General features: G+C 41.8%; 1 protein-coding gene across 7 annotated transcripts in view; it reads right to left on the bottom strand.

The window, feature by feature from the left end:
* The window catches only part of ITPRID1 (ITPR interacting domain containing 1), a 73,646-nt gene that overhangs the window by 13,244 nt on the left and 34,098 nt on the right, over positions 1-26,304 (bottom strand). For all 7 annotated transcript variants that reach the window (XM_030551307.1, XM_030551309.1, XM_030551311.1 and 4 more), the window contains 2 exons: positions 6,382-6,464; positions 1,557-3,035 (listed from right to left, as the gene is read on the bottom strand). In XM_030551307.1, the coding sequence (XP_030407167.1) occupies positions 1,557-3,035; positions 6,382-6,464 (1,562 nt within the window). The remainder of the gene's footprint in view (positions 1-1,556; positions 3,036-6,381; positions 6,465-26,304) is intronic.

Here is a 26,304-nt window from a genome sequence, read left to right as displayed (position 1 = left end):
TCTTGCTGCAAACATTTCACATGGTTCTGACGGCAAACACAGTTTTAGGTTGGCTAAGGGTACGTCTACACAATTAAACACCTGCAGCTGACCATGTCAGCTGACTTGGGCTCATGGGGCTCAGGCTACCCGGCTGTTTAATTATAGTATAGACGTTGAGACTCTGGCTCTGGGACCCTGTGAATCAGCTGACCTGGGTCAGCCGCGGGTGTTTAACTGTGGTGTAGAGATATCCTAAAATGTTCCCTATTCTACCTGGATCAGATTTTCTGAGATACTGGGCATGCCCCATCCACTGACTTCAGTCGGAGTTCTGGCTGTTCAGCCCTTGTGAAAATCAGGGATATACAGAATATCAATTTTATTGAAATCATTGAGTCTATTCATGGGATGATTGGTTCATATGTGATTTCATCCTTATTTGCTCAGTATATAGGAGCATGTATAAATACCAAACGGAGGGCATTCTGCAGCTTCGGACATAAAGTGGTTAAACTGCGTTAAGTTCACAGAAAAAACATAAAGTTTCCCTCAGTTTGAAAACACTGGCTGACCTTGTATTACTACATAAATTTGACTTGTTTTTCTACAGATCTTTCCCTCCCTTTAGCCATTTCTTATTTATTTATTTATTTATTTGGCCATGAATAAGGGCCCTGATAAAATAAAGATACAGGGCCAAAGTGAGGTGAGTCTGAACTACACCATCTGCTGGCCCTTTCAGGGCGGAAATCACAACTACTTAGGCTCTTTTTTGGGACTCAAACTCACTTGGCCAAATACAGAGTGGTGCATAAGAGGGTGCAAGTTACATATTGATTGGTAGGGGTGAGTTTAAGCAAGGCTGAGTGGGTTTGAGAGCGTGTAAGGCCATTTTTGTGCTGGTATAACTATTTCATTTAGGGATGTGACTTTTTTTTAAATTTTATTTATTTTGTTCTTTTACTGAAATAGTTATGCTGGTACAGCTCCTACTGTGGAGGCAGTTATGTTGGTATAAAACTGCCTGGTACCAGTGCAGTTTATTCACTTGCCTGGCTGGGAATAAAGCTGTATCAGTATAAGCACTGTATAACTGCAGCCATATTGGGGAGAGGGAGGTTGTACTGCTTTAAATATACTGGTATAGTTTAAAGCAATATATCTTTTTATGTAGAGAAGCCCTAAGGGAACCCAGATTGGTAGAATTTATACACTGAAGAGAATGGAAGAAGCGGAAAGTAACAGTAGCTCAGTCTGACCTATGAATTGGACCTGTGTAAACCTGAGTCCTCCAACTCATCTTGGTCAGTTGTTAATCTAGCAGGTACCATTTAAGTACTCTAAGGGAAGTGGTCTAAAACAACCTAATTTGAGTCAAAGTATATTTCTGACATTCCTCCAACTTGTCCAGAACGGACTGTCCCTTCTTCCCATCTGTTTCCTAAGCTACATTCCTGACACTTTCTCTACAACACTGAACAGAGCTTGAGTGGACTTTGAAAAAACTAACACCCCAGGAGTTTACTCTCAATGTGCCAGATTCTACGTATTATTTCAGCAAGAAACATACTTACTGGAGAAATACTCCTCACTGTTGTATCCTGCAGTAGCTCTAGTGTTTTCAAAAGCTGTAACTCTATGGTGCTGTGATTTGAACAACAGGCCCCAAGATGTTTGGAGGAAGCAGTGAAGGGAAAGGCCCACTGAAAGCAGCAATGATGGCAGCAAACACAATGACAGCTGTGACCACACTGGGCAGACTGGGCACCCAGTGTTTCATGGTAGGATGATCTGTATTTCCCATAAAGCCCAGTGTCTAGGGAGACTGATTTTGTGAGATGACCATGTCTACAGAATGGAGGGAGAAGATTTGGGTCAGGCCACTGATTTCTTGTTTTTATTCCAATTGTGTCAGTTTGAATTGAAGCTTCTCTTGTCTTCTTTAGACTTTCCTTCAAAATACCCAGTTCTGAAGTAATTCTTGGCTCACCCTCAGAGCACTGGGACCCTATGGATTTAATTTCTAAAGACTGGCCTTTGCCGAGGGCTTCACTCAAGGAAACTTTTTGCACAGTGGACACCAGCCTTGAAGACATCTGAACAGTAACAGACTTAGAGGGATTAGGGTGTATTTCAGCATTTTGGACAGAATCATTCTTCTCCAATTTGGTGGCTTCTGATATTTTACCCAAACAGCAAGTCTCTGTGCTTTCCTGGGAACTAAATTCAGATCTGCAGTAAGCAGAAAAATTAGCCACTTGTAAAGAACTGCTTGAAATAACCTTGTTTTTGTTTTGTACTTGTGAGACCTGCCATTGGGTCTCTGGTGTCCCTGTTTCACAAGAGCAGCTTATATTGAACATATCAATCTCTGGTTTGCAAAACTGCTGACCATTTGTGGCCTTGGTGTCTGGAATCAGGGTATCAACTTTACTGATAATCTCCTTATCACATTGCTGTTCTTTTACATGTTCTGTAATATCTTCCTGGATATTTTCCTTAAGTACTTTCCCAGCATCCTCCTCAGTCAAAGGTCCCTCTCTTGCCTCTTGTTTGGCACAGCCTCCACTGCCAGTGAAGTCAACGGGAGGTGTGCCATTCTCTTCAGCGTGAGATGGAGCTTGAGTTTTGGGTACTAAGCTGAAGTATAAATGACAGTTAGGTTCTGGGGTGACAGTATCTCCCACATCCTGATTACCATCCTGAAAACATGGAGTTTGCTGTTGCTCTCTTCCAATTTTAATCTCTTGCTTATTCGCATCGTACACCATTTCTTTGACAACCCCCTCTGATTGATCACTGAAGACTTGATGTAGACCATCTTCCACAGTTAGTGAGAGGGCGGTCTCTTCCCTCTGATCCTTGTGGTCTCTGTCTGGACTAGACACCCTTGGAAAGTTATTGCAATCTGCAGTGGAGGTGTTAGCAACAGGGCCCTTTGGCTTTTGATGAAAATCCTGGTGTGACACAGCGAGAGTTGTTCCATGTGGCAGAGCTACTTTTTGGTCATGGGCATCACAGCTAAGGTTCAGGTGCCCTGGAAAAGGTGGATTCTGCAAGGAAAATGAGAGGACACAAAGAATGTAATATTGCAATGCCATGGACTAGTTTGATGAGATGGATAATGGGACTTTATCTTGAAGAATTTTTAAATACAAAAGGAGCTCTTTTGTTTGGTACGTGGCTAAGGGCTGATTGTGGTCAGTTGGTCCCTGTGTGGTCAGGAGAGCAGAATGAGGTTTCTCCTCCTAAATGTTGCACCAATGCCACACAAAAGTCTTGTTTTCACTGGGGGGAAAAGGGTGTGTTCATAATTCAAGTTAACATTGTCGCAGCCCAAAGGCCTCTGTTCTAACATGGTGTCCGTATGGCCAATTGTCTGTCATCTAAAGGTCATGCTGGTACTGCGTGCCAGCGTGCCGTGAGCAAAGGAATCCAGTCTGACCAATCGTAGTTCAGTTCAAACGGTCAGATTAGGGTCGTGTGCAAAACCATGCTAGTGTGCTGGGTGCAGCTTCTAGTAGCTTCTAGTGTGCCGTGTCAAGATTCTATCTACGTAGAGGGCGCCGGCTCGGAACCTGGAAGGTGAAGGAGCTAGGGACCAATCAGATTTTGACAAGTGTAAAAGAGCCTTTGAATAAAACTATGCCTCGTGCCAGAATCTGCAGGAGTATCCACATACTGACTGAAGAACCTGATCAACCCTTCAGCCAGGGGCCTCCTCCGGATATAGCCGGCTCGGGACGTGACGTTTATTATTTTTTTCCAAACTATCTTCTACGGATTCGGTATGCTTCTGGTGTCTGTACTGCTGGTCAGCTGCGCCTGGAATACAGTATTTGCTTTCTAATTTTCTGTAAATGCTCTGTGCTTTGCTTAGCCTCTTCTCTTTTTCCCTCCCTTATTTGATATGGAACTGTATATATTGTTGTTATTTGGTGTAAAGTTGTGTATATGTAATATATGAGAGTTTAATAATTGCTATTGTAGTTAGCTAGTGTATTTTATAGTATTTGGTTAATGTGCGCACAGTTCATTTAATTTAGTGTATTTATTTTACTTTTTAAAGAGCAGTTAATTTTGTATTATTTGGTTCCTTGTTAATGGATGTAAATAGATTGCTTCAAGTTGTGTGAATGTTCTTGTTCTAATAGTACTGCTAGTTGGTAAAAGTGCTCCTCCCTAGCCCAAGTTGTGATTTTCTCCCTGTTAATAAATGGCTACGTGGTGTTTTGAATTTTCAATTTGTCTGGTTTTCATTTTCCTCTCTCAATTAAAAATTCACCCGAACCAGCATTAGGGTCGGACAAACATTCTTGTAAAAACAAGGGTGGTCTGTAGTTTTCATATGAGTTAGCAGGCTGAGCAAGACTAGACACTTCATTGTGAAGACAAGACCAACAGGACCAATCAAATTTTCAACCCTTGCACCTCACACCTACTCAGGTCTGCACTATGTGGGCCTGATTCACAGCTCATTGAAGTAAATAAGACTTTTGTTGACTTCACTGAGCTTTGGCTCATGGAGTAATGTCATTTTCCACCTCCTATTTTGAATTCTCATTAGAAGTTCTAGTTACATCTTACTGCAAGTCTTTTAATATAGGGGATTTGGAAACCTCAAATTGTGCTACTGCCTAGATAATGTTATGCTAGGAGATGTTAATGGCTGCCATTAAGGAACTCTTTGATCTAAAAACAAACTTGTTAAAGACAGATGTGCCAAGCACCCATTTTCAGGCTCAGTGGCTCCTTTATCTGCAAGCAATGGAGGCTACTGTTCAGTGCATTAGGCCACATGGCAGGATAGAACTAAGTTGTATGAACAGTGGGGCTTCCTTGGATTCAAACAGAGGAGCTAGAATATTGATTGCAGCTGAGGGCTTGTCTACATCAGAAAGTTGCAGCGCTGGTGAGGGAGTTACAGCGCTGCAACTTTGAAGGTGTACACATCTGCAGGGCACCACCAGCGCTGCAACTCCCTGTTTGCAGCGCTGGCCGTACTCCCGTTTTGTCTCGGGTGTAGAGGATCCAGCGCTGGTGATCCAGCGCTGGTAATCCAATGTAGACAGTTACCAGCGCTTTTCTTGACCTCCGTGGAAGGAGGAAGCCTCTGGTAATCAAGCTGGTTTCCTTTCCCGGTTTGCTCTCTCGGTCCCGGAGCCACCCAGCAAACCGCAGGGAAGGAGACCTGCTTGCTCGGGGTTCCGGGACCGAGAGAGCAAACCGGGAAAGGAAACCAGCTTCGCCGTGGTTTGCTCTCTCGGTCCCGGAACCCCGAGCAAGCAGGTCTCCTTCCCTGCGGTTTGCTGGCTGGCTCCGGGACCGAGAGAGCAAACCGCGGCGTTCCCGGTTTGCTCTCTCGGTCCCGGAACCCCGAGCAAGCAGGTCTCCTTCCCTGCGGTTTGCTGGCTGGCTCCGGGACCGAGAGAGCAAACCGCGGCGTTCCCGGTTTGCTCTCTCGGTCCCGGAACCCCGAGCAAGCAGGTCTCCTTCCCTGCGGTTTGCTGGGTGGCTCCGGGACCGAGAGAGCAAACCGCGGCGTTCCCGGTTTGCTCTCTCGGTCCCGGAACCCCGAGCAAGCAGGTCTCCTTCCCTGCGGTTTGCTGGGTGGCTCCGGGACCGAGAGAGCAAACCGCGGCGAAGCTGGTTTCCTTTCCCGGTTTGCTCTCTCGTCCCGGAACCCCCCTTGAAGCCGCCCAACAGCGCTGCAGTGTGGCCACATCTAACACCACTTGCAGCGCTGGTTGCTGTAAGTGTGGCCACTCTGCAGCGCTGGCCCTATACAGCTGTACTAATACAGCTGTAACAACCAGCGCTGCAAAATTTTAGATGTAGACATGGCCTCAGTGTAGGCTGGAGGCAGAAAGCAAGAGAAGCTGTTGCAAATGTGGCCCTAAGAGGACGCAGAGAGACAGATCTTCATGGGCTCAGAGCTTCATGGAGATTCATATTGAGCTATTTCTGAGCAAGGAAATGGTCTGCTGTTTCTACTGTGTTCAGGGAAGACTTTTTGTAGATCTTTTGTAAATAAACTAGATTACACCAAAGAATATACCTGACTCACATCATCTCTTCCTAACAGATACAACCTAGCAAAGCCCTAAATGTTGGCTGACCACTTGAGCCAGAGGGGCAACAATATAATACAGTAAGATAGGATATAGGGTAGCCAAAGTGGAATAGTTCTACAAGGTATAATTTTGGACCTTGCATAGTATTCCACTGGGGTAGAAAGTTTTTTTGCCTATAAAAATCTCCCTGTTTTCCCCACAGGGAATCTCAGGGAAATTCCGTCCTCCGTATTGCTTTTATTTTTCATGAACCTGATAACTTTGGGCTATTAGTTTTGCTCAAACTTTTCATTAATCTCATTGAAGAATATCAGCAACTCTTTACTTGTAAAGGTAAGGGCTCAGGTGGTTCCTCCAAAAATCCACTGCTGTCAGACTGGCAGCTGTTTGTTCTTGTCACCAGCACTTCTGCAGGGAGAAAAGTTGGGGAGGGAAGAAAGAGATTCAAATAGCAAGCCAGGATAAAAATCAGTAAATGCTTCCCATTAGATTCTACAGTGGGTGGACTTTAAAAGTTCATTCCTGTGCTAAGTATATTCCTGGTCCTAGCAGTATTGCTCCGAATCCAGTTATATGGCTACAACTAGAATGAACTACAAAGTGAGTCCAGCGTAGCTGCAAATACCAGGGCACACATTGATTTAACAACAGGTATAATCTGTAAGTTCCATTTTATATATGTGTAAAACAAATGTTATCATCTGAACACTTGACATAAACCAATCTAAATAGTCAATAAACCGCTTGTCCTATTGCTTCGTTATTTCACTTGCTAAAATTGTTGACTTTTGACTGTTTCAAATGTGAAATTGCAGAATTATTAACTGTTGTCTGTAACCTATCATTTAAATCAGCTTCTGTACCAGATGACTGAAGGATAGCTAATGTGACGCCAATTTTTAAAAAGTGCTCAAGAGGTGATCCCAGCAATTAAAGGCCTGTAAACCTGACTTCAGTACCAGGCAAACTGGTTGAAACTATCATAAAGAAAAATATTGTCATACATATAGATGAACATAATTTGTTGAGGAAGAGTCAACATGATTTTAGTAAAGGGAAATCATGCCTTACCAATCTACTAGAATTCTTTGAAGGGGGTCAACAAGCATGCGGACCAAGGGGATCCAGTGGATATAGTGTACTTAGATTTTCAGAAAGCCTTTGACACGGTCCCTAACCAAAGGCTTTTATGCAAAGTAAGCTGCCACAGGATAAGAGGGAAGGTGCTCTCATGGATTAGTAACTGGATAAGATAGGAAACAAAGGGTTGATATAAATAGTCAGTTTTTAGAGTGGAGAGAGGTAAATAGTGATGTCTCCCAGGGGTCTGTTCTGGGACCAGTCTTATTCAACATATTCATAAATGATCTGGAAAAAGGAGTAAACAGTGCGATAGCAGAATTTGCAGATGATACAAAATTACTAAAGATAGTTAACACCCATACAGACTGCGAAGAGCTACAAAAGGATTTCTCAAAACTGGGTGACTGGACAACAAAATGACAGATGAAATTTAATGTTGATAAATGCAAAAGTAATGCACATTGGAAAGCATACTCCCAACTATACATATAAAATGATGGAGTCTAAATTAGCTGTTACCACTCAAGAAAGAGATCTTGGAGTCATTATGGATAGTTCTCTGAAAACATCCACTCAATGTGCAGTGGCAGTCAAAAAAGTGAACAGAATGCTGGGAATAATTAAGAAAGAGATAGATAATAGGACAGAAAATATCATGTTGTCTCTATATAAATCCATGGTATACCCACATCCTGAATACTGTGAGCAGATGTGATCGCCCCATTTCAAAAAAGATATATTGGAATCGGAAAAGGTGCAGAAAAGGGCAACAAAAATTATTAGGGACATGGAAAGGCTTCCATATGAGGAGAGTTTAATAAGACTGGGACTTTTCAGCTTGGAAAAGAGAAGGCTAAAGGGCGATATGATTGAGATCTATAAAATCATGACTGGTATAGGGAAAGTAGATAAGGAAGTGTTGTTTACTCCTTCTCATAACACAAAAACTAGGGGTCAGCAAATGAAATTAATAGGCAGAAGGTTTAAAACAAATAAAAGGAAGTATTTCTTCACACAATGCACAGTCAACCTGCGGAACTCCTTGCCAGAGGATGTTGTGAAGGCCAAGACGATAAAAGGGTTCAAAAAAGAACTAGATAAAGTCATGGAGGATAGGTCCAGCAAAGGCTATTAGCCAGGGTGGGCAGGGATGGTGTCCCTAGCCTCTGTTTGCCAGAAGCTGGGAATGAGCGACAGGCGATGGATCACTTGATGATTACTTGTTCTGTTCATTCCCTCTGGGGCACCTGGCACTGGCCACTGCTGAAAGACAGGATATTGGGCTAGATGGACCCATGGTCTGACCCAGTAGGGCCATTCTTATGTTCTTATTCTTAGGTCAAAGTAGGATTGAATGCCAAGGCAGAATGGGGTTCCCAGGAGTGGAGTCACTTTGGACTTACTCCAGGCAATAATTTGGATCCAGCCCAGCCTCCCAACAGCTACATAATCCTCCCTTCTGTCTAACACACCACTTCCCGCAACCTGTGGAAATCAACCATTTTCATCTCATTGCATGTGAAGCTAGTTAGCTAAAGGTTAAATCACTATCTGAAAAGCCAGGACAAGAACAATCAACAGTCATTTTTGTGCATTAAGAAACATAAAAAGCAGGAACACAAATAGCCTAAAATGAGATGTGTTACATATATTCCATTTTGATGCTTGAACTAATAAAGAGTGGAAAACATTTGTAAATGAAGGCAATTGTAAAATCAAGACCAGACCATTGGTTAAATATTACAAATTCATAAATTGTACTATCTGTCTCCTTGTCACCAGCAGATAAACTGTAATTCAGCAGTTGTTGCCTCATTTCTAATGGGAATTGCCGGCTTGTGTCCTGCACAATCAATAAATTTGCATCAAGATTGCTCCCAAATTTTTGTTTTATGGGTGGTCTCCAAATCACAGTTCATCTTCTCCCAAGAGAAAAATATTTCACCACTTCTCTAAACTTTTTTTTACAAGATGTTTCAATTACCCTTTGCACCTTAGCTAGCTGCTGCTGACAATGTATTCTGCTGTCCTACATCCATTCACATTTATCAATAAAGAAACAAAAGCAGAACATCATTTTTAAATGTAGTAATTTTTCAGTTGCTGTATTCCCAATCTGCATTCGACTCAAACTGATATCTTATATGAGAAATACTCCCTATCTCAGATTGGGTCAGTCTACTGTAAGTTTGGAAATTCACACTGCTGTTAGAAGAACATATTAGTTCATGTTACCTGTATTTGTTTGGGAGTGGTGGTGGTTAAGATGTTTATTCTTCTGCTATTGCATGCAGGGTTTATAGGCAACTCATTGCTATTGGGAGTTACATGGAGGAATCTTCTGAAAATTAATAGAAGATTAGACCTTTTAGCCCCCCCCATCTACCAAGTTTTTTGTAGCCATGTCATCGCACTCTTGTATGACCCAATTTCCAACAGATTGCATTGAGTTGCATTCACCCAGCACTTTTTCCACAACACAGCCATCAAATACTCAATCATGTTTGCACATCACCACTTACTATGCTACCTACCCTTGTTTGTATCTATGAAAAATCTAAGAGTCCCTGAAAGGCGTGCACACAAGACGCACCAGCCAGATGTGAAGCAATGCACTGTGGGATAACTTTAATGCACAAGAGGAGGATAGAAGACTGGTTGAGCTGTCTACAGATCAAAATACAGCATTACAACCTAACTACAGAAAGACTGTAGGCAAGGGTTACACATGCCTAGCTGCCATGATTTCCAAACAATGTATTAACTATGTTGGGTGTGGAGACAGAGCCAACCACATAACTAAGTGGTTACAAACTGTGATATAGACAAAGCATTAATGTACATTTTGAGTTCAGATTCCGTCTTCTACTGTTTTGTAGTTTATTTAAATGAAAACTCTTTAGAACTGTGGTTTGAAAGTACCCATGGCTTGTTTAGGACAGAATGGGGTGCGGGGAGGAAAGAACTGCATGTTCAGGTCAGGTTACATCAAATCACTGAAGTGACATACTTATTGCAGAAGTTCTATAAGTAAAGACAGAAAATTTTGAAAAGATGAGACTTTCTCTCTTGTTGGTCAGCTACTCAGGTTTTTCCTTTGCTTTCATTCAGGCCAATATCTCTTCTTCTTCAGTGAGAGTCTGCCTATGACATGACTACATGAAATCTGTATATGAAACTCAGGGTACGGGCTCAAGCTGAGGACGGACTTTTTCTTTAAAAGAGATTACTGAACCATTTCCAAACCATTTTAACTTACATATCTTGCATTTGGGAGAACTGGGATGCATTATTGTTTTGGGGAAGAGGGGTTCATTTGCAGTCTGTGGTCTTGGTAAAAGGTGAAAAAAAAAGTTAGAATCATAGAACCATAAGGCTAGAAGGGACCGCAAGGGTTACCTCTGCCAAGAGGCAGGATTTGTTGTGTCTAAAAAACATCCAAGGCAGATAACTATACAGCCTCCTTTTGAAAACTTCCAGTGAAGGAACTTCCATGACTTCCCTGGGCAATCTGTTTCATTGTCCTACTGTTCTTACAGTTAGGAAGTTTTTCCTGAGATTTAATCTAAATTTGCTGTGCTATAGTTTGAACCGATTGCCTCTTGTACCGCCCTCTGCGGCAAGAGAACAAACTTTTCTCCATCTTTCTTATGGCAGACTTTCAAGTATTTGAAGACCACTATCATGTCCCCCCTCAATCTCCTCTTTTCCAAACTAAACATACCCAGTTCCTTCAGCCTTTGCTCTTATGGCTCCATCCCTTTGATCATCTTTATCACTCACCTCTGGATCCTTTCCTGTTTCTCTACATCCTTTCTTTACCTTGGTGACCAAAATTCAACACAATACTCCCGGTCAGGCCTAACCAGTATTGAGTAGAGTGGTACTATCACCTCCAGTAACTTGCAGGCTATGCTTCTGCTAATGTAACCTAAAATTGCATTTGCTTTAAGTAACTATTATGAGGTAGCTGACTCCACGTGAAACATCGCTTAGCACTTACTGTAGACATAGTTTAACACCTTTACACTTGAGTGAACAGTTGGAGAATGTCCACCCTTTGGTCCCTGTGCTGGGGGTCAACCCTAGGCATATGCACCACTTCAATTCCACTTCAACCTTCAAAACAGGGCTGATAAGTGAGCCCTCAGTTGAGGATATGCCTTATGCTGGCTCTCTGCACAGCAGTGGATTTTACTTCCTATGAACACTGTGGTAATTAACTTTCTTGCCAATGATAACTGTAAAAGTATTTAGTGGCTATCACTGTAACCAAGCCGTTAGCATTTCAATACATTCTTCGTTATCATATATAATATTGTTGGCCTACACTAGGACACTTTGATAGCTCCTTAAATCAGAATTACTCAGTACACCAGGTTTCTCTCAAGCATACAGATTGAGTAGTCAAGATAATTTGACCCATTCCACATTAAACTTTCTCAACAATGGCTGAAGGTCACCCAAAGGGCACAAGTTGTTGCCAGCAATGGTCATTCTCCTAGGGCTGGTCTACACTAAAGTTGTAAGTTGACCTAAATTATGCTACTTCAGTTTTATAAGTTACATAACTGAAGTCAACATAACTTAGGTCGACTTACACTGATGTCAACACTGCACTGTGTTGATGGCAGATGCTTTCCCGCCGACTTATCTTACGCTCCTCAGGGAGCTAGAGTATAGACATCAATGAGAGAGTGCACTGCCATCGACTTAGCTTGTCTTCACCAGACCCACTGAAATCGACAGCGCTGCATCAATTGCAGCAGTGCTGATTTAGGCATAAGTATAGACAAGCCCCTAGTGTACAGACACTCCCAAACCTGCAGAGATTTTCAGCATGAATGCAGAACTTAAAGGGGAGCTAAAGTGTGTTTCGAGAGGAGCTTTAGCCTCAGACCTTTTCTGAGGTATGAGTTAACAATTACAACTCAGGGAATTGTGCAGAGAACTCATCTGGCCATGGTAGAAAGAGGAACTCTGAGAATTTTCCCCAAAGCTGCTAGAAAGCCTTGTCTCTTAGCCTTGCTGTGATAGCTTAGATTAGGATGGTTTTGCCATTAAATACCATTTCTGTTCTGCAAGAGTTGTAAATAAAAGTAGATTAGGATAATTTATTAATCCTGTGACTGCTCCACACCTATTTAGTCTCCGATAAGAAAGACTGCTTTTCAGGTCCCAAAGCTCATTAACCTCTCAGAGCCTACTTTATCAGTTTAATTCAGTCCAATAGTTTCATAAAGAGACTTAATCTTCCCATTTTTGGGGGTGCAGTGGATACAGCACTTTCCAAATTCAGCAATCTCCAGCACATAAGATTAGGGCAAACAGACTGTTTGAAATTATTGTGTCTGTATGTTTAACCTATTGGAAGTGTACTGTTTTGTGGTTAAAATACACGACTGGGCTCCAGTTCTGAGTTCAGTTGCAAGTTCTGTCACTGGTTCTCTGTTGACCTTGTGCAAGACACTTAACCTCTTTGTGACCTGGTTTCTAATCGAGTGAATATTTAACTTACCTCAAACTGATGTGTTTAATAATGCAAATAATGCTGAGTGAATGCAGCAAAAAAGTATCCAGTACTATTCACATGAATTTTAAAATAAATTTGCTTGGGCCACCTCATTTGTCTTTCATGAGAATCTGAATACTTAAGATTTATTGGCACAAATATTCATAATTTTCGAAGCTGGATGAATAAGTATTTGAAGAAACTGAATTTTAAATGTACACATGTAAAAATGCACATTAAAGTGCTCACCTGCTCATCCAGTCACAAAAGATAAACAATACAAGGTAACTTATCTGCACAACAAGAAGTAAGCAATGTGGCTCAAACTGTAAATATGTGTGATCAACCCACACAGAGCACATTTTTCTAAATAATATCCAGCACATATATTTGAATAAATACATTCTGAGAAACAGAGATCATGGTTATTTTGTAAGGGGGGAAAAAAGGCTGAAGGAGTCATTTTGAATTATTCACTCAGCTGTATTTGTAAGGCACTTTGCAGTCTTTCACACAAAACTCTCAAGGTCTTTCCATAATTATAAATCATGACTTTCTCCTCACCTAGGCCCGATTCAGTAGGATACTTGAGCATATGCCTAACTCAAAGCAGTGAGTAGTCCCAGTGCAACTATTATAAGCTACCACTGTGATGAGAGTCAGGTTTTCTGAAGCTATTACATGGTGGTGGTGGATCTTGAATGGCAACATTTGATTACAGATTGATGCTCTCATTTCTAAAAACGTATATATATAAAAAACCAAACAAGCATGAAAACAAATTAGAGTGACTTGTAAAAAATCAGAGCTCAGGTTTTAAACTGACTTTAGGTGCCTAACTTAGGCACTTAAATCCATATATACGTCACTTTTATTAAGAAGCCTATCTTCAAAGGTGCCAAATATCAAAACTCTAACAGAAGGAACTGGGCATAGGCACTGACTCCATGGGTGCTCTGGGGCTGGAGCGCCCATGGGGAAAAATGGTGGGTGCTGAGCACCCACTGGTAGCCCCCTGATCAGCTCTCCCCCACAGCCCCGGTGCCTCCCGCCTGCCACAATCAGCTTTTTTGCAGCATTTAGGAGGCTCTGGAAGGAGGGTGAGGGGGTAGGAATGAGGACATGGCGTGATTGGGGGTGGGGGGCGGAACTGGGTGGGAAGAGATGGGGCAGGGGTGGAGAGGGGGTGGGGCCTGGGGGGTCAAGCACCCCCTAGCACTTTGGAAAGTCAGCACCTGTGAAACTGGGAGTTTGGCACCTTTGGAGATCAGGTCACTTTTAGTACACCCCCTCCCCCCCGCCATAACGCACTTAAAGCAGGTCACTTTAGGTGCCTGACTTTAGGTACAAAGTTTGAAAATGTCAGTCTTAATATTTACCCGCAGGAGTGCACCTCATGATGTCAAGACACAACACTGTGGTACCTAAAATTCAGGTTTTTGTCCTGAAGGACAAAAGAGTCAACTAAAGTTAGAGCTCTATTAACTTTGGAATAGGTACTGACTACGCCTCATTTATACCCCCAAATCTTACCGACAACACCTGATGTTGCAGGTTTCTGTGGTGTCTCTGTCCCATCTATGTACTGTAATACCATTGGCTAGATCTTAGGTCATCTTTCTCCACAATACAACCTTACCTATCAACAGGAAATTCCTACCCAGTAGATACGATTATTCTTATTAGTTATTTGTATTGCCATAGTGCATAGGAGCCCCAGTCACAGACCAGGAGCCCACTGCACCAGGCACCGTACAAAGAACAAAACCACTGTCCCTGCCCCAAAGAATTTGCAGTCTAGGTGTTAGATGAGAGCTAACAGATGGATATAGACAGACCGATGGGGAGACTATAAGGAAACCATGAAACAATATTGCTCAGCAGGATAGGCAGGGAGCTCAGTGCAACTACTAACCTAACCGCTATCAGAACATCATTTGGAGAAGGTTAAAGTAACTAGAATAAAGGATAAAGAATCACCTGTATCTGGACTGATTGATACTCCACATACTTCTGTTCCCTGAACTGCTACAATCAAATCTAGTAAAACTCCCCTGGAATAGTTACCTGTTGTCAGATATACAGTGGGCTTCCAACTATTATCTGAGCAGAGGACTCTTTGCAGTCCATTGGATTTTTGCACAGTACAAGAAAATATTTCATCTAAGCATCTGGATGTAAAACAAACATATAAACAGCTTACAAATGAGCATATGGGTCTTCAGGTATGCAGGGCAGACCCACGACATTTTGATACCTGAGGTGGGGAGCTCAAATGACGCCTCCATGCCCTCCTGATTGGGCCAAAACTTTGAAAGGTCTCAATTCTTCCTTCTTCCTGTTCTACTCCTCTCATGGTACTGCTCTGCTACCTACTCCAATAAAGGAGAACTAACAATTTAAAATGCCTTGTTCAAAAATTTTAAGTAACACTTTACTTTCAAACGCCTGAACAACAAATGTAACTTTTCTTGTCTGCATAGTAAACACAGGCATTTTTATCTGTTTGAATGATCAAGGTCGTGCTTTTCGTGCTTTCTTGTCTGCAAAGATTTAAACTGGTTCCTGCTGAAAGTCCACAGTTTGGGCCAGCTCATGCTCTACTGAGATGGCTGCAAGGCCGGCCAGCCTCTCCTGTGTCATTGTGGAGCATAGATGTGTTTTTATTAACTTCAGCTTGGAGAAGCTGCATTCTCCACTGGCAACAGTTACAGGAAGTGTTAGAAATATGCGCAGAGTAACAAATGCATTTGGAAAGAGGATGGTCATCTTATTTGTGCACATATATTCCAGAACAGCCTGTGGAGTTGATCCTGCTGAAATGTATCTTGAAAGGGCTTTCAATTCATCACCTAAATCACTCACATCAATATCGTGCATGTCATCAGGTGTCAACACTGTCTCTAGTACCTTGCATTGCTGGTGTAGGTCTTCTTCAGGTATAGTGAGGAGTTTTGGAATATCATACAACATCCCAAATATACTGCTGTGTTCCTTGAGCTGCGTGAAACATTCTTCAACTACTGTATTGCACAGTCTAGCACCTGGTTAAAGAATTCAACTTTGAATGGTTGTTTGGGGGTCTCTTATGGGATTATCCCATGCCTCATAATCAAAATGTCTTCTTCTTCTACGGTGACTTTTGTATTCTTGAATGGGTGGGAAAACAGCTTCAGTGTGAAGTTCCTCTGCTAAGTTCTGTGCACTCTTCAGAAAGTTTTTAAATCCCTCATCTGACCAGTAAGACTGTAAGTAGGACTTTGCTTTGTCCAGTTGTTCCATTGCTCCAGATATATTAAGGTCAACACCTTGGAGTCTCTTGGTTACAACATTTATTTCAAACAATATGTCATGCTACAACACTAAGCCACACACAAATTTGAAGTTATGTATGTCTCTGGTAATTCCATTTCCCTCTGCCACTGTTCTCCCATGAACAGTTCCTGTCATAGCATTATCCTCCATAATGGCAACTGTGGCATCATCTATCTTCTCAATTTGGTGTTTGATAGGCTTTATTGCCTCCACTTGACTTTCCCATCATGTAGCACTCAGTGGGTTCAGTGTCAGAGAGGATGTTCCCAGATGTTGCTTCAAAATTCACCATTGATGAGTTGATGCAGAGAAAAATACATAGATGCTTTGAACTACATTAAAAAATTCAGCAACCTTACTAGAAGCTGATGTTGCATCACTGACCACCAAGTTCAATGATGTCAAGTATCAGAGGGGTAGTTGTGTTAGTCTGGATCTGTAAAAGCTGCAAAGAGTCCTGTGGCACAGAAATATTAGAGCATGAGCTTTCGTGGGTGACATGCATCCGATGAAGTGTGTATTTACCCATGAAAGCTCATGCTTCAATACGTCTGTTAGTCTATAAGGTGCCACAGGACTCTGCTGCATTTACAAATTCAATGAATGAGAACTGCATGTGACAAAAAAAGCTCAGGGGTTTAACTCTCGGATCCATGTCTGCACTCCTCTGTTCTGTCCTCTCATGTTGGCACCATTATCGTAGCCCTGACCTCTCATGTCAGCTATCACAATTCCCATATCTTCCAGCTTTTTAAGAAGCACATTTGTCATACCAGCTCCTGTAGTATCATCAATGGCAATAAATTCTAGAAAATGCTCTCTGACAGTCACCATTGCAGGGACATTTACACTAGTTTCTGTTGTTGTTACAAAACACACCATTAAAGTCATTTGTTCCTTATGGCTGATGTCAGGTGTGCAGTCCAGAATAACAGAGTAATATCTTGCTGATTTCAGGTCTGCCACAATCTTCTGTTTGACTTTTGTTGCTAGTAACTGTATGATCTCATTTTGAATTGTTTTTCCAAGGTAGTGGTGTGTGTAAATTTCTTGGGTGGTGACTCTTCTTAGATGCTCCTGGAGTATAGCATCAAACTCAGCCATCAGCTTCACAATTTTAAGGAAGTTTCCACTGTTTAGCACATACAGCTGGTCTGAAGTGCCACTCAGTGCTAAATTTCGGGTAGCAGGCATTCTCACAATGGCAATGAGCCTTTTCAGAACATTTTGCCAGTAAAGAAACTCTGATGCATCTTCTCTTGATGCTGATCATGTATGGCGGCCTTTAACCTTAGCTTTACCTCAAGCTCTTTCCACCTATGGAATGCTCTCTGGTGATTTGCTGCCTTCTCATGGCATGCCAGATTTCTAGCCCGATTCTTCCAGTCCTTTGTTCCTGTAGAACCCAATGTGGCTGGAACATTAGAGGGAAGAGTTTGCAACAAAAGCAGTATGCAGCATTCTGGGTTTTTGAGTACCTAAGCTATGGCCTCTCCACTTTGTTACCACTGGGGATTTCACACCAGTAATGTGTTGAATGGAAACTTCTATTTTCATTGTCTTTGGGGAACATGAAGTTTTTCACTTGCTGTGGCCCATGCAGTACAAGGAAGTCCCTCAGGCTACTGCTCAAGTGGGTCCACAGTCCTGGATTATCTAGACTTAAGGCACTAAACTCAGCAGCAGCTGTTTCTTGCGCCTTCACCACACTCTTCTCTGATCTATACTTTTCTACAGGAATGTGCATGGTTACATCCATTTGAGATGGAGACATGGATGCTGCAGTAGCTGCCAGGTCACCTGCACTCTGACTAACTGGAAGATCAGGTATCTCCTCACCACTCACATCCTCACTGGGGCTGGAAGGCTCACCATGAACATTTGTGTCTATGTATCTTAGGAGAGCTCCTTCCTGCTTAGATAGAAAAGCTTCCTTTGCTTTCTTTTTCTGAATGCTGCCCCAGAGGGTTGTTTTCTTCTTTCACTCATGACTGCTGTTCTGTACCAGCTATAGTGTCTCTCAACACTCAGTTGAAGGGGACAAATAAGCAGGCTGGTAGCAGGGCCTGAGTGAGGGAAGATATCAGCGTCTTAAGGGTCGAACTGGCTCCTACTACTTCAGCTGACTGCCTGTTCTCCTCAATGGGTTCAGGGAAGCAGCAGGAAACAGGAAGCTCCCTGAGAAGCTGGTTTTAATCAGTCCAGGCTCCTGGGGGTGCTAGAGAGGAACATAAGAGGCTCCTCCTCCTCTCTCTCCCTGCAGCTCCTGCTGCTTTCTGTTATTCCCTCTCACCATTCCTCTTGCCTGCCTGTTATGTCTCTTGTGCCCTCCTTCCTCCAGCACAGCACTCCACCATCTCTGTGCATCTAGAGCAGAGAATATATGTGCACCAGCAGCAGACACAATTTTCTACACAGTCTGGTACCTGAGGCGGCCGCCTCAGTTCACCTCATGGTAAGGCCAGCCCTGCAGGTATGTGACCAAAATGTCTTGCACTAACCTGTGCTGCATATCTGCAGGGCAGCTCCACAGCACTGCCAAAATGAGGGAGTGCAAAATTGCCACAATTGCACATTCTGCCTTTATTCTAAAGAGCTGTTTTTCAGCTGTTCTGATTACCAAAACTTAGTGTCACTGAAATAAAAAACAACACATTTATGATTCAAATATATTTTCTGAAGCATTTAGAAACTTTATTTTCCCCACTGCAGATGTAAAAATGTACAGATTAGATGGTGCTAGCAAATCTTTGTTTATAGTTACTTTTTAAATAGAAACAATATGAGGCCCAGTTCTACAACCCTCTCTCATGTTTATAGTCTGTCGCCTTCTAGGAATGCCCATTTCAATGGAATTTCTCATTGGAGTAAGGGCTGCCCAACTAGGTGCATCGTCATATGACTTAGACCTGACAAACAGAACAACATGCAGCAGCACAGGAGAATGATCACCAGGTGGCAGCAGCAGACAAACCATAACTTCAGTTTTCAGTGCTGGAATAAACTACAGTTTTCATTAATTCCCTTCCACTGATCTCTGTTTTAAACAAAATTATATTAGAAGTTAGATAAATCTTCTTATCTGAAACCCACATTATAGGAAACAATGCCCCACGATGCATTAGTTACATCTTATTCAAAATGCAGGTTAGCTAGATAAATTCCATGTCCTCTGTTCCATTTGGATTAAGTGAGATTCTTGTTTAAATTAGCACACACAGTATTACAGAATCATAGTGTTAGAAGGGACCACAAGGGTCATCTAGTCTAACTCCCTGCAAGATGCAGGATTTGTTGTGCCTAAAAACCATCCAAGTCAGATGGCTGTCCAGCCTCCTTCTGAAAACCTCCAGTGAAGCAGCTTCCACTCCCTAGGCAGTCTTTCCATTGTCCTACTATTTTTACAGTTAGAAAGCTTTTCCCGAGATTTAATCTAAATTTGCTATGCTGTAGTTTGAAACCACTGCCTCTTGTCCTTCTCTTTGTGGCAAGAGAGAACAACTTTTCTCCATCTTCTTTATGGCAGCCTTTCAAATATTTGAAGACTGCTAACATGTCCTCTCATCAATTTCCTCTTTTCCAAACTATCCAGTTCCTTCAGCCTTGGCTCATATGGTTTGCAATCCATCCCTTTTATCATCTTTGTCACTTGCCTCTGTATCCTTCCCATTTTCTCTACATCCTTTCTATTCACTGGTGACCAAAATTGGACACAGTACTCCAGCTAAGGCCTAAGCAGCTCTGGACAGAGCAGTACTGTCACCTCCCATGCCTCTGTTAATGCAACTTAAAATTGCCTTTGCTTTTTTTGCAAAAACATTGCACTGTTAATTCATGTTGAAGTTGTGATCCACCACATATTACCGGTAACATAGAAAATCCTGAACCAAACATAATTATTATTATTATTTATTTGCATTTTGGTAATGTGTAGGAGCCCCAGTCATAGGCAAGAACCCCGTTGAGCTAGGGGCTGTACAAACACAGAGAAAAGAGACTGTTCCTGCTGCCAGAGAGCTTATAACAAGAACAGAAAACTTCAAGGCACCCAGAGTCCCCAGAGATGTCGCTGTATAATTATTCTACTTTTACCAAAGAAGAACCCTCTTACCCTCCTTCTCAAACTGTCTGGCCTGTTTTTCTTTTTATAGTCACCGATAACACTGATACATCTAAGATGTGATGTACATTTTCAGTTATATGGTGCCTATATTGTAGATAATTGTGCAATTTTCTCTCCTGTTTCTGCCTCCCACTGTATATGCTATTATTTATTATCACATGTTTTCATAAGGCACCCATCCCTGTGGTATAGGGGCACGCTTCACATAACTTGAAAAGGGACTATATTTTCCACATATAAGGAACAAAATGTATTTAGTTATTTTGATTAAAAAGTGATTATCCCGGGTGCTAAGCATTTAATAAGATTAAATCAGACAGGATAAAAATAAATGTATAAAACATCCTGTAAGCTAGCCATGTAACATCCACAAAATAACTAGCACATCACCATAGCCCTCAACCTTCAACCTATTCCGACCCAAAACACCTGAGAAATTAGGCACTTTGCATCACGTTCCTCACGATCCCTATGCTTTAGAAAATACTGAAATGGCTAGAGCTCTCTCTCTCTTTAAGAGCACATGCTTTCATAGCTCACATTTAGTAGAAAGCCTTGGTGAGGAGCAGAACTGGGTAAAAAATTTCTGTAGAGCAACTTTTTAAATGAAGAAAATTCTATTTTTCTATAAAAAACAAATGAACGTATTCCTCTGTGTGTTTTCTAACCCCTCCAGAATTGGAGAAGAAAAATTTAGATGAAAATGGAAAAAATGTTGTTTAATTAAAAAATTTTATGGGGAAAAAATATTTCTCAACAATCTCTAGTGAACAGAATGTTGCAATTTACTAGAAAGGCCAGAACTGAGTTCTGCAAACTTCAGAAGTGGGGGTTCTTTACTGACAATGCCTCATCTTTGGCTCCAGCAACCACATCTTTAAGGCAATGGGGTCAGAGTGAGAGCGAGAGAGTATTGTCTTTAAGGTATCAGGGGTCGGGGTCATTTTAGGTGTGATGATACTGCCCAACACTTTGAATTTCACACATTTTCACTGGGAATAATCCAGGGCACAGGTGTGATATGCTCTGACAACCAATCTCACTCAGAGGGTAGGCAGCTGCTTTCTGCACTAGTCAGAGCTTCTGAGTGGCTTTCTTGCTTAGTCATAAACAGACTGCATGGGTAAGCCTAGAAATAATGAAGGTGTGAATGAGCAATGTGAGATCTGTCTTTCAGCAGAAAGGGCATATTTTAGTTAGTGATGCATGATCAGAATTATTTCTAGCCATTGATACAATTTGAGAGTCTAAGAGAAATGATTAATCTAGCTAAATCCTGAGCTTACAGCCCACTTTGGCAATGGTCTTTTATCCTCCTTCAATTGATGAAACAGCTTCAGACTTTGCCAGGTCCTCCCAGTATTTTTCCTTGCCAGCCAGCATCACCTCCATCTTATTAGTGATTGAGCTTCAGCCAATTGGCTTTAATCCATCTTCCAATCCCTGCCAAACTTTGGGAGAGCCTGGTGATGGCTATGTCTGGTTCTGATGAAAATGAGATGTAGAGCTAAGTGTCATCAGCATACAGATGACATTGCAGATATTATTTCACAATCTCCCCAAGTGGCAACTGCATAGAGATATGAATAAAAAGAAATGACAGGACTGAACTCCTGTGGGATTCAACAGCCGAATGCCCTGATGAAGGAGGAGTCACTCGACACCATCCTATAGAATCACCCCAGACAGAATGAAAATCCCCCCCTTCCCTGCCAGGTCCAGAAACACTCTCTGCTAAATGGTATCAAAAACCTCTGAAAAGTCAGCATGGATGTCTTGATGTGAAGTTCATCAGCCAATGCTATTAACTCTGCTTCTATGCTATAATCTAGCCAGAAGCTGGGGGAGGGATAGCTCAGTGGTTTGAGCACTAGCCTGCTAAATCTAAGATTGAGAGTTCAATCCTTGAGGGGGCCACTTAGAGATCTGGGGCAAAAATCAGTACTTAGTCCTGCTAGTGAAGGCAGGGGGCTGGACTTGATGACCTTTCAAGGTCCCTTCCAGTTCTGGGAGATAGGTATATCTCCAATTATTATAAAGCCTGACTAGAAGGGGATTTCAGGATATCAGATTTTGGATTAGATTTATCATGGGCTTCTCAATGATCTCAGCCAGAAAGAAAAGCCTCAGCATCGGCCTGCAGTTGATAAAGCTATATTAATTCTTCAAGGCCGGGGCCATTTTTTGTTCTGTTTGTATGGCACCTAGCACAACGGGGTCCTAGGACATGAATTGGGCTCATAGGCATTACCACAGTACAGATAAGTAACAATTTGTGTCCATTTTTAAAGTATGTTTGACTACAATTTGTTTGCAACTTCCCTGCAGCTTTCCCTCTCTGAGGGAGGGATTAGGTCCAAATCACAATAGCTTACAATAGCTTAAAAACCTCTAACTAGAATACTGCATAAGACTCATTTGGAGGGCACAGAGTGGGGCAGTACAGTAAATCCTTGTTCCTTGACCAAGTATCCACTTTGACCCTAGATCCACAGAGGTTGTTCTGAATCAGTCAGGACTTCTCTGTGAAGAACTTAAGTTCCTCAGAGCAGAAGGATCCCACCCAGAAGAGTTCAGCATTTCCACAGTGGTCATCACAGAGGACAGGAAAGCCCATCTATCTCCCAGAAGAGCTACAGCAAAGTAACAGTAGTATAGAAAATATTTGGGACTGAGTCACTCCATTACATCATGCTTACACAGCTATAATTCCACTGAAGTTAAGAGAATTACACCAATGTAAAACCCAGGTAGCGGAGTGGAAAATCAGTCCCCTTTAGGTCACAGGCAACAAGATCCATCACCGGATTTCCACCAGCAATGCTCTAATTTCCTTCTCTCTCACCCCGTCTATTGGAGGTCATTATTACACTAAGGTGACCTGTCAGGACTGTTCAGAAAGTGGGGATGTTTAAGGACCACAGTGTAAATGGTCACAGTGTGACAGATCTAGTGGTAACCAGGACTGTGAATTACCTTGTTACCCCTTCCGCTGGAGAGAAGGAACCTTTCTTATGGTAGCTGGTTCTATGTTGTTACTATTTTGCTAAACATTAAGAATGATGAAAGGCAACAGAAATATCCTGATGCTAGCAGAAACACAGAAATAAATGTGGATTCCTTTCCCATACTCGTGGTGGCATGGAGCAATCAATGCCATGCACATTACAATGAAGAATAAACAGGATTCACACTGTTGGAACACAGTCAATTAAGAAAAATACTGACTGCATTCTGGAAATATTCCCATGGTGCCACACTGTATGTGGAGTTGGTGGGTACGAGGAGTGAAGGTGTGATAATTAAAAGAATTGCTACTTGATAAGTCACAGGAGCTAATGCGTTAGCTTAGCATGCTGGGAAGCTAGAATGTTCCCAGCTGCTGCGAAGACGGAGCATGGTTTGATCCCTGGCACCATTAGTTGGGACAAGATGAATCACAAATGCTCTAATAGTGAGTTTCCATGTCACAGTGTGCCAGATGGAGGTGGTTACTTCTCTGATTGATTGCCTCTTGGGCTACAAAGAGGTTTTCCAGCAGGCTAATTCCTTTATGTTGGCACACAACCTTCAGGGATCAGCAGGTCCTTCTTTGGTCAATACTACATTGGAATCCTTGCACAGCAATAGTGTGGCTCCCCTAATGGGGAAAGGCATTGAGGAGTAAAGAAGAAAGAAGTGGGAGTGAATGAATACAAAAATAAACCTCAGTTCCCTTGCATCCATAATAGACGTTGTTGCAAATGAATCTTCAGACACGTGCTGAGTTAACGGGCATGAACAACACTGAAACATCCTTTAGTTAAACCCAATACTTTACAAAGGCTAATTGAAAACGGAAGGAATGATGGGAGTCTAGAGAGAGAGAACAGCTCTATTGTCAAGTATCGAATACGAAATCCCTGCAACAGATGAGTTTACATGCAAGCCTGCACCTCACCAGGGCAAAGATACAGTGGAGTTATTTCCCTCAGAACACAACAGCACCAGTCCCTTGCACTGTCCAGCCAGCTTTCTCAACTGTGAGCTTTAGAATATAAAAACCAATAAGTGAGAGCAATAACTATAGCTTCCTGCTGAGAGCTAACTCTGCCTGTCATGCATTTGCTGGGTCCTAATACAGGACAGTGAATAAAGCTTCATTACAGAACAATGGAGTTAGCTGCCAGAGCCTACAGATTTGAATAAACAACAAATAAGCAACATCTGCTCCAGCATATGTGTATGGTAAAAAAAAAAAGTCACAAAATAAAAGAATTTGTAAATGCCAAAAGCAACACTAAACTGCCAGTGCTACTGTAGAGTGAATTTTTAATTGCACATGCATACCGGCAGGCTGTGGGTATTAGTTTCACATATGTCTGGTTGCTGCCAACTTGGGAGTATAGATGAATTTAATTAAATAAGGATTATCCCTTCTCCCCAGTACAATTACTTATTTATAACAATGATAAAATTGCCTAATAAAAAATTGTATTTTTTTTTTAAAAACAGAGCTAGAAAACACTGTTTTCCTTGTAAGTCATTCAGGGATGTTTGGGGGTTTGAGTGTCTTTTAAAATTAAGTCTCAGCATTCTGCCAAAAAAGAAAAGAAGAAGAAGAAGAAAAAAGCCTTATCATAAAGCCTGCTGCATTTAAACAGCCAAAATCTACATTATGGAGAAATATAAAGAAGGCACGCAACAGACAGGGAATTGGCTTTCATGGGGAGTGTAGAAAATTAAGCAATTGGACTAAAATTGAGGCCAGGCTACAGAGCCAAGGGAAAAGACCATATAGGGCAAGTACTTCAATAAGTCACCCGTTTCTCCATTTATGCAAAATACTCTCTTGCTAGTTAGCCCTACTTCTTCAGCACCTAGCAATATATCCAGAGGTAACAGCTTCCATCCCTGTTTTCAGATACTTGAAACTTACGTTTCTTACAGTAGATCCTGCTGGCCAACCGAAAAAGAGGTCCCATTGTGCTAGTTACTGTATAAACACAGTAACAGACAGTCCCTGCCCCCAAAGAGATTACAATCTACATTAGCATTCACTTTTGGAGCTGATGTTTTCCGTTATTAGGTTCCTATTTGGAAAAGCACTTCAGCATATGGCTTTAAGCATGTGCTTAAGTCTATCCCTGTCCTGGAATGCATTTAAGGACATACTTAACTTTAAATACATGTTTAAGTTCATCACTATTCAATTTAAGTTAAGCATATACTTAAGTGCTTTGCTGAACTGGGGCTTTAAGGTTAGATCCACAAAGGGGACTTAGACTTAGTGGTACAATGTTCTAGGTACCTTGCCCTCAGTGGAATCCACAGTTCTGAGTTAGGTACCTAAATAGCTTAGAGGATCTGACCCTACACTGTCTTCTTTGAAATTAAGACAAGTATCAATAGTACCATAACAACAGAGAAAGACCAGAATTTAAATCACATGCTGAAATAACATTTTGGAACTACACCTTGTGTGCACAGACATTAGTACAGATGTAGGGAACCTATGGCACATGTGCCAAAGGCGGCACACGAGCTGATTTTCAGTGGCACTCACACTGCCTCGGTCCTGATCTCCGTTCCAGGGGGCTCTGCATTTTAATTTAATTTTCAATGAAGCTTCTTAAACATTTTTAAAACCTTATTTACTTTACATACAACAATAGTTTAGTTATATATTATAGATTATAAAAAGAGACCTTCTAAAAATGTTAAAATGTATTACTGGCAAGCAAAACCTTAAATTAGAGCGAATAAATGAAGACTCAGCACAGCACTTCTGAAAGGTTGCCAACCTCTGCATTAGTATAATACTTGTACTATTTACTTATATGACATTGGTTGGCCATTTAATTGGGTGACAAAGCACTGATGTCAGTAGAGGCAAAGTAATCACATTCTACATATTGTACCATGAAATCTCAGCTAAGCACATGCTTATTTCTGTGTTTTAGACCAGAAGGCAGGGTACTTAGTTATTCCTTTACTTACAGCGAGAACAGTATAATTATGTGATCTGCAGCAATTAATACCATTTGTCATTACATGATACAGTAATTCACTGGAGCTGGACAAATAGTAGGAAACTCTATTTGTGAGCATTTTAGCAAATCCTGAATTGGTTTGGCTGTGGTCACTCTCTGTGAATACTTGTGCAAATGAGGTTTTCTTTGCACAAATGTGGGGGAATGACTGTTCTTTGTGTGAATACCAGTATGAAGATTATT

The sequence above is a fragment of the Gopherus evgoodei genome, chromosome 2, assembly GCF_007399415.2.
Source record: "Gopherus evgoodei ecotype Sinaloan lineage chromosome 2, rGopEvg1_v1.p, whole genome shotgun sequence".
In the NCBI taxonomy this organism is placed as follows: Eukaryota; Metazoa; Chordata; order Testudines; family Testudinidae; genus Gopherus; species Gopherus evgoodei.
The sequence above is the reverse complement of the archived record's forward strand: the minus strand, read 5'-3'. Positions and strand labels throughout refer to the sequence as shown.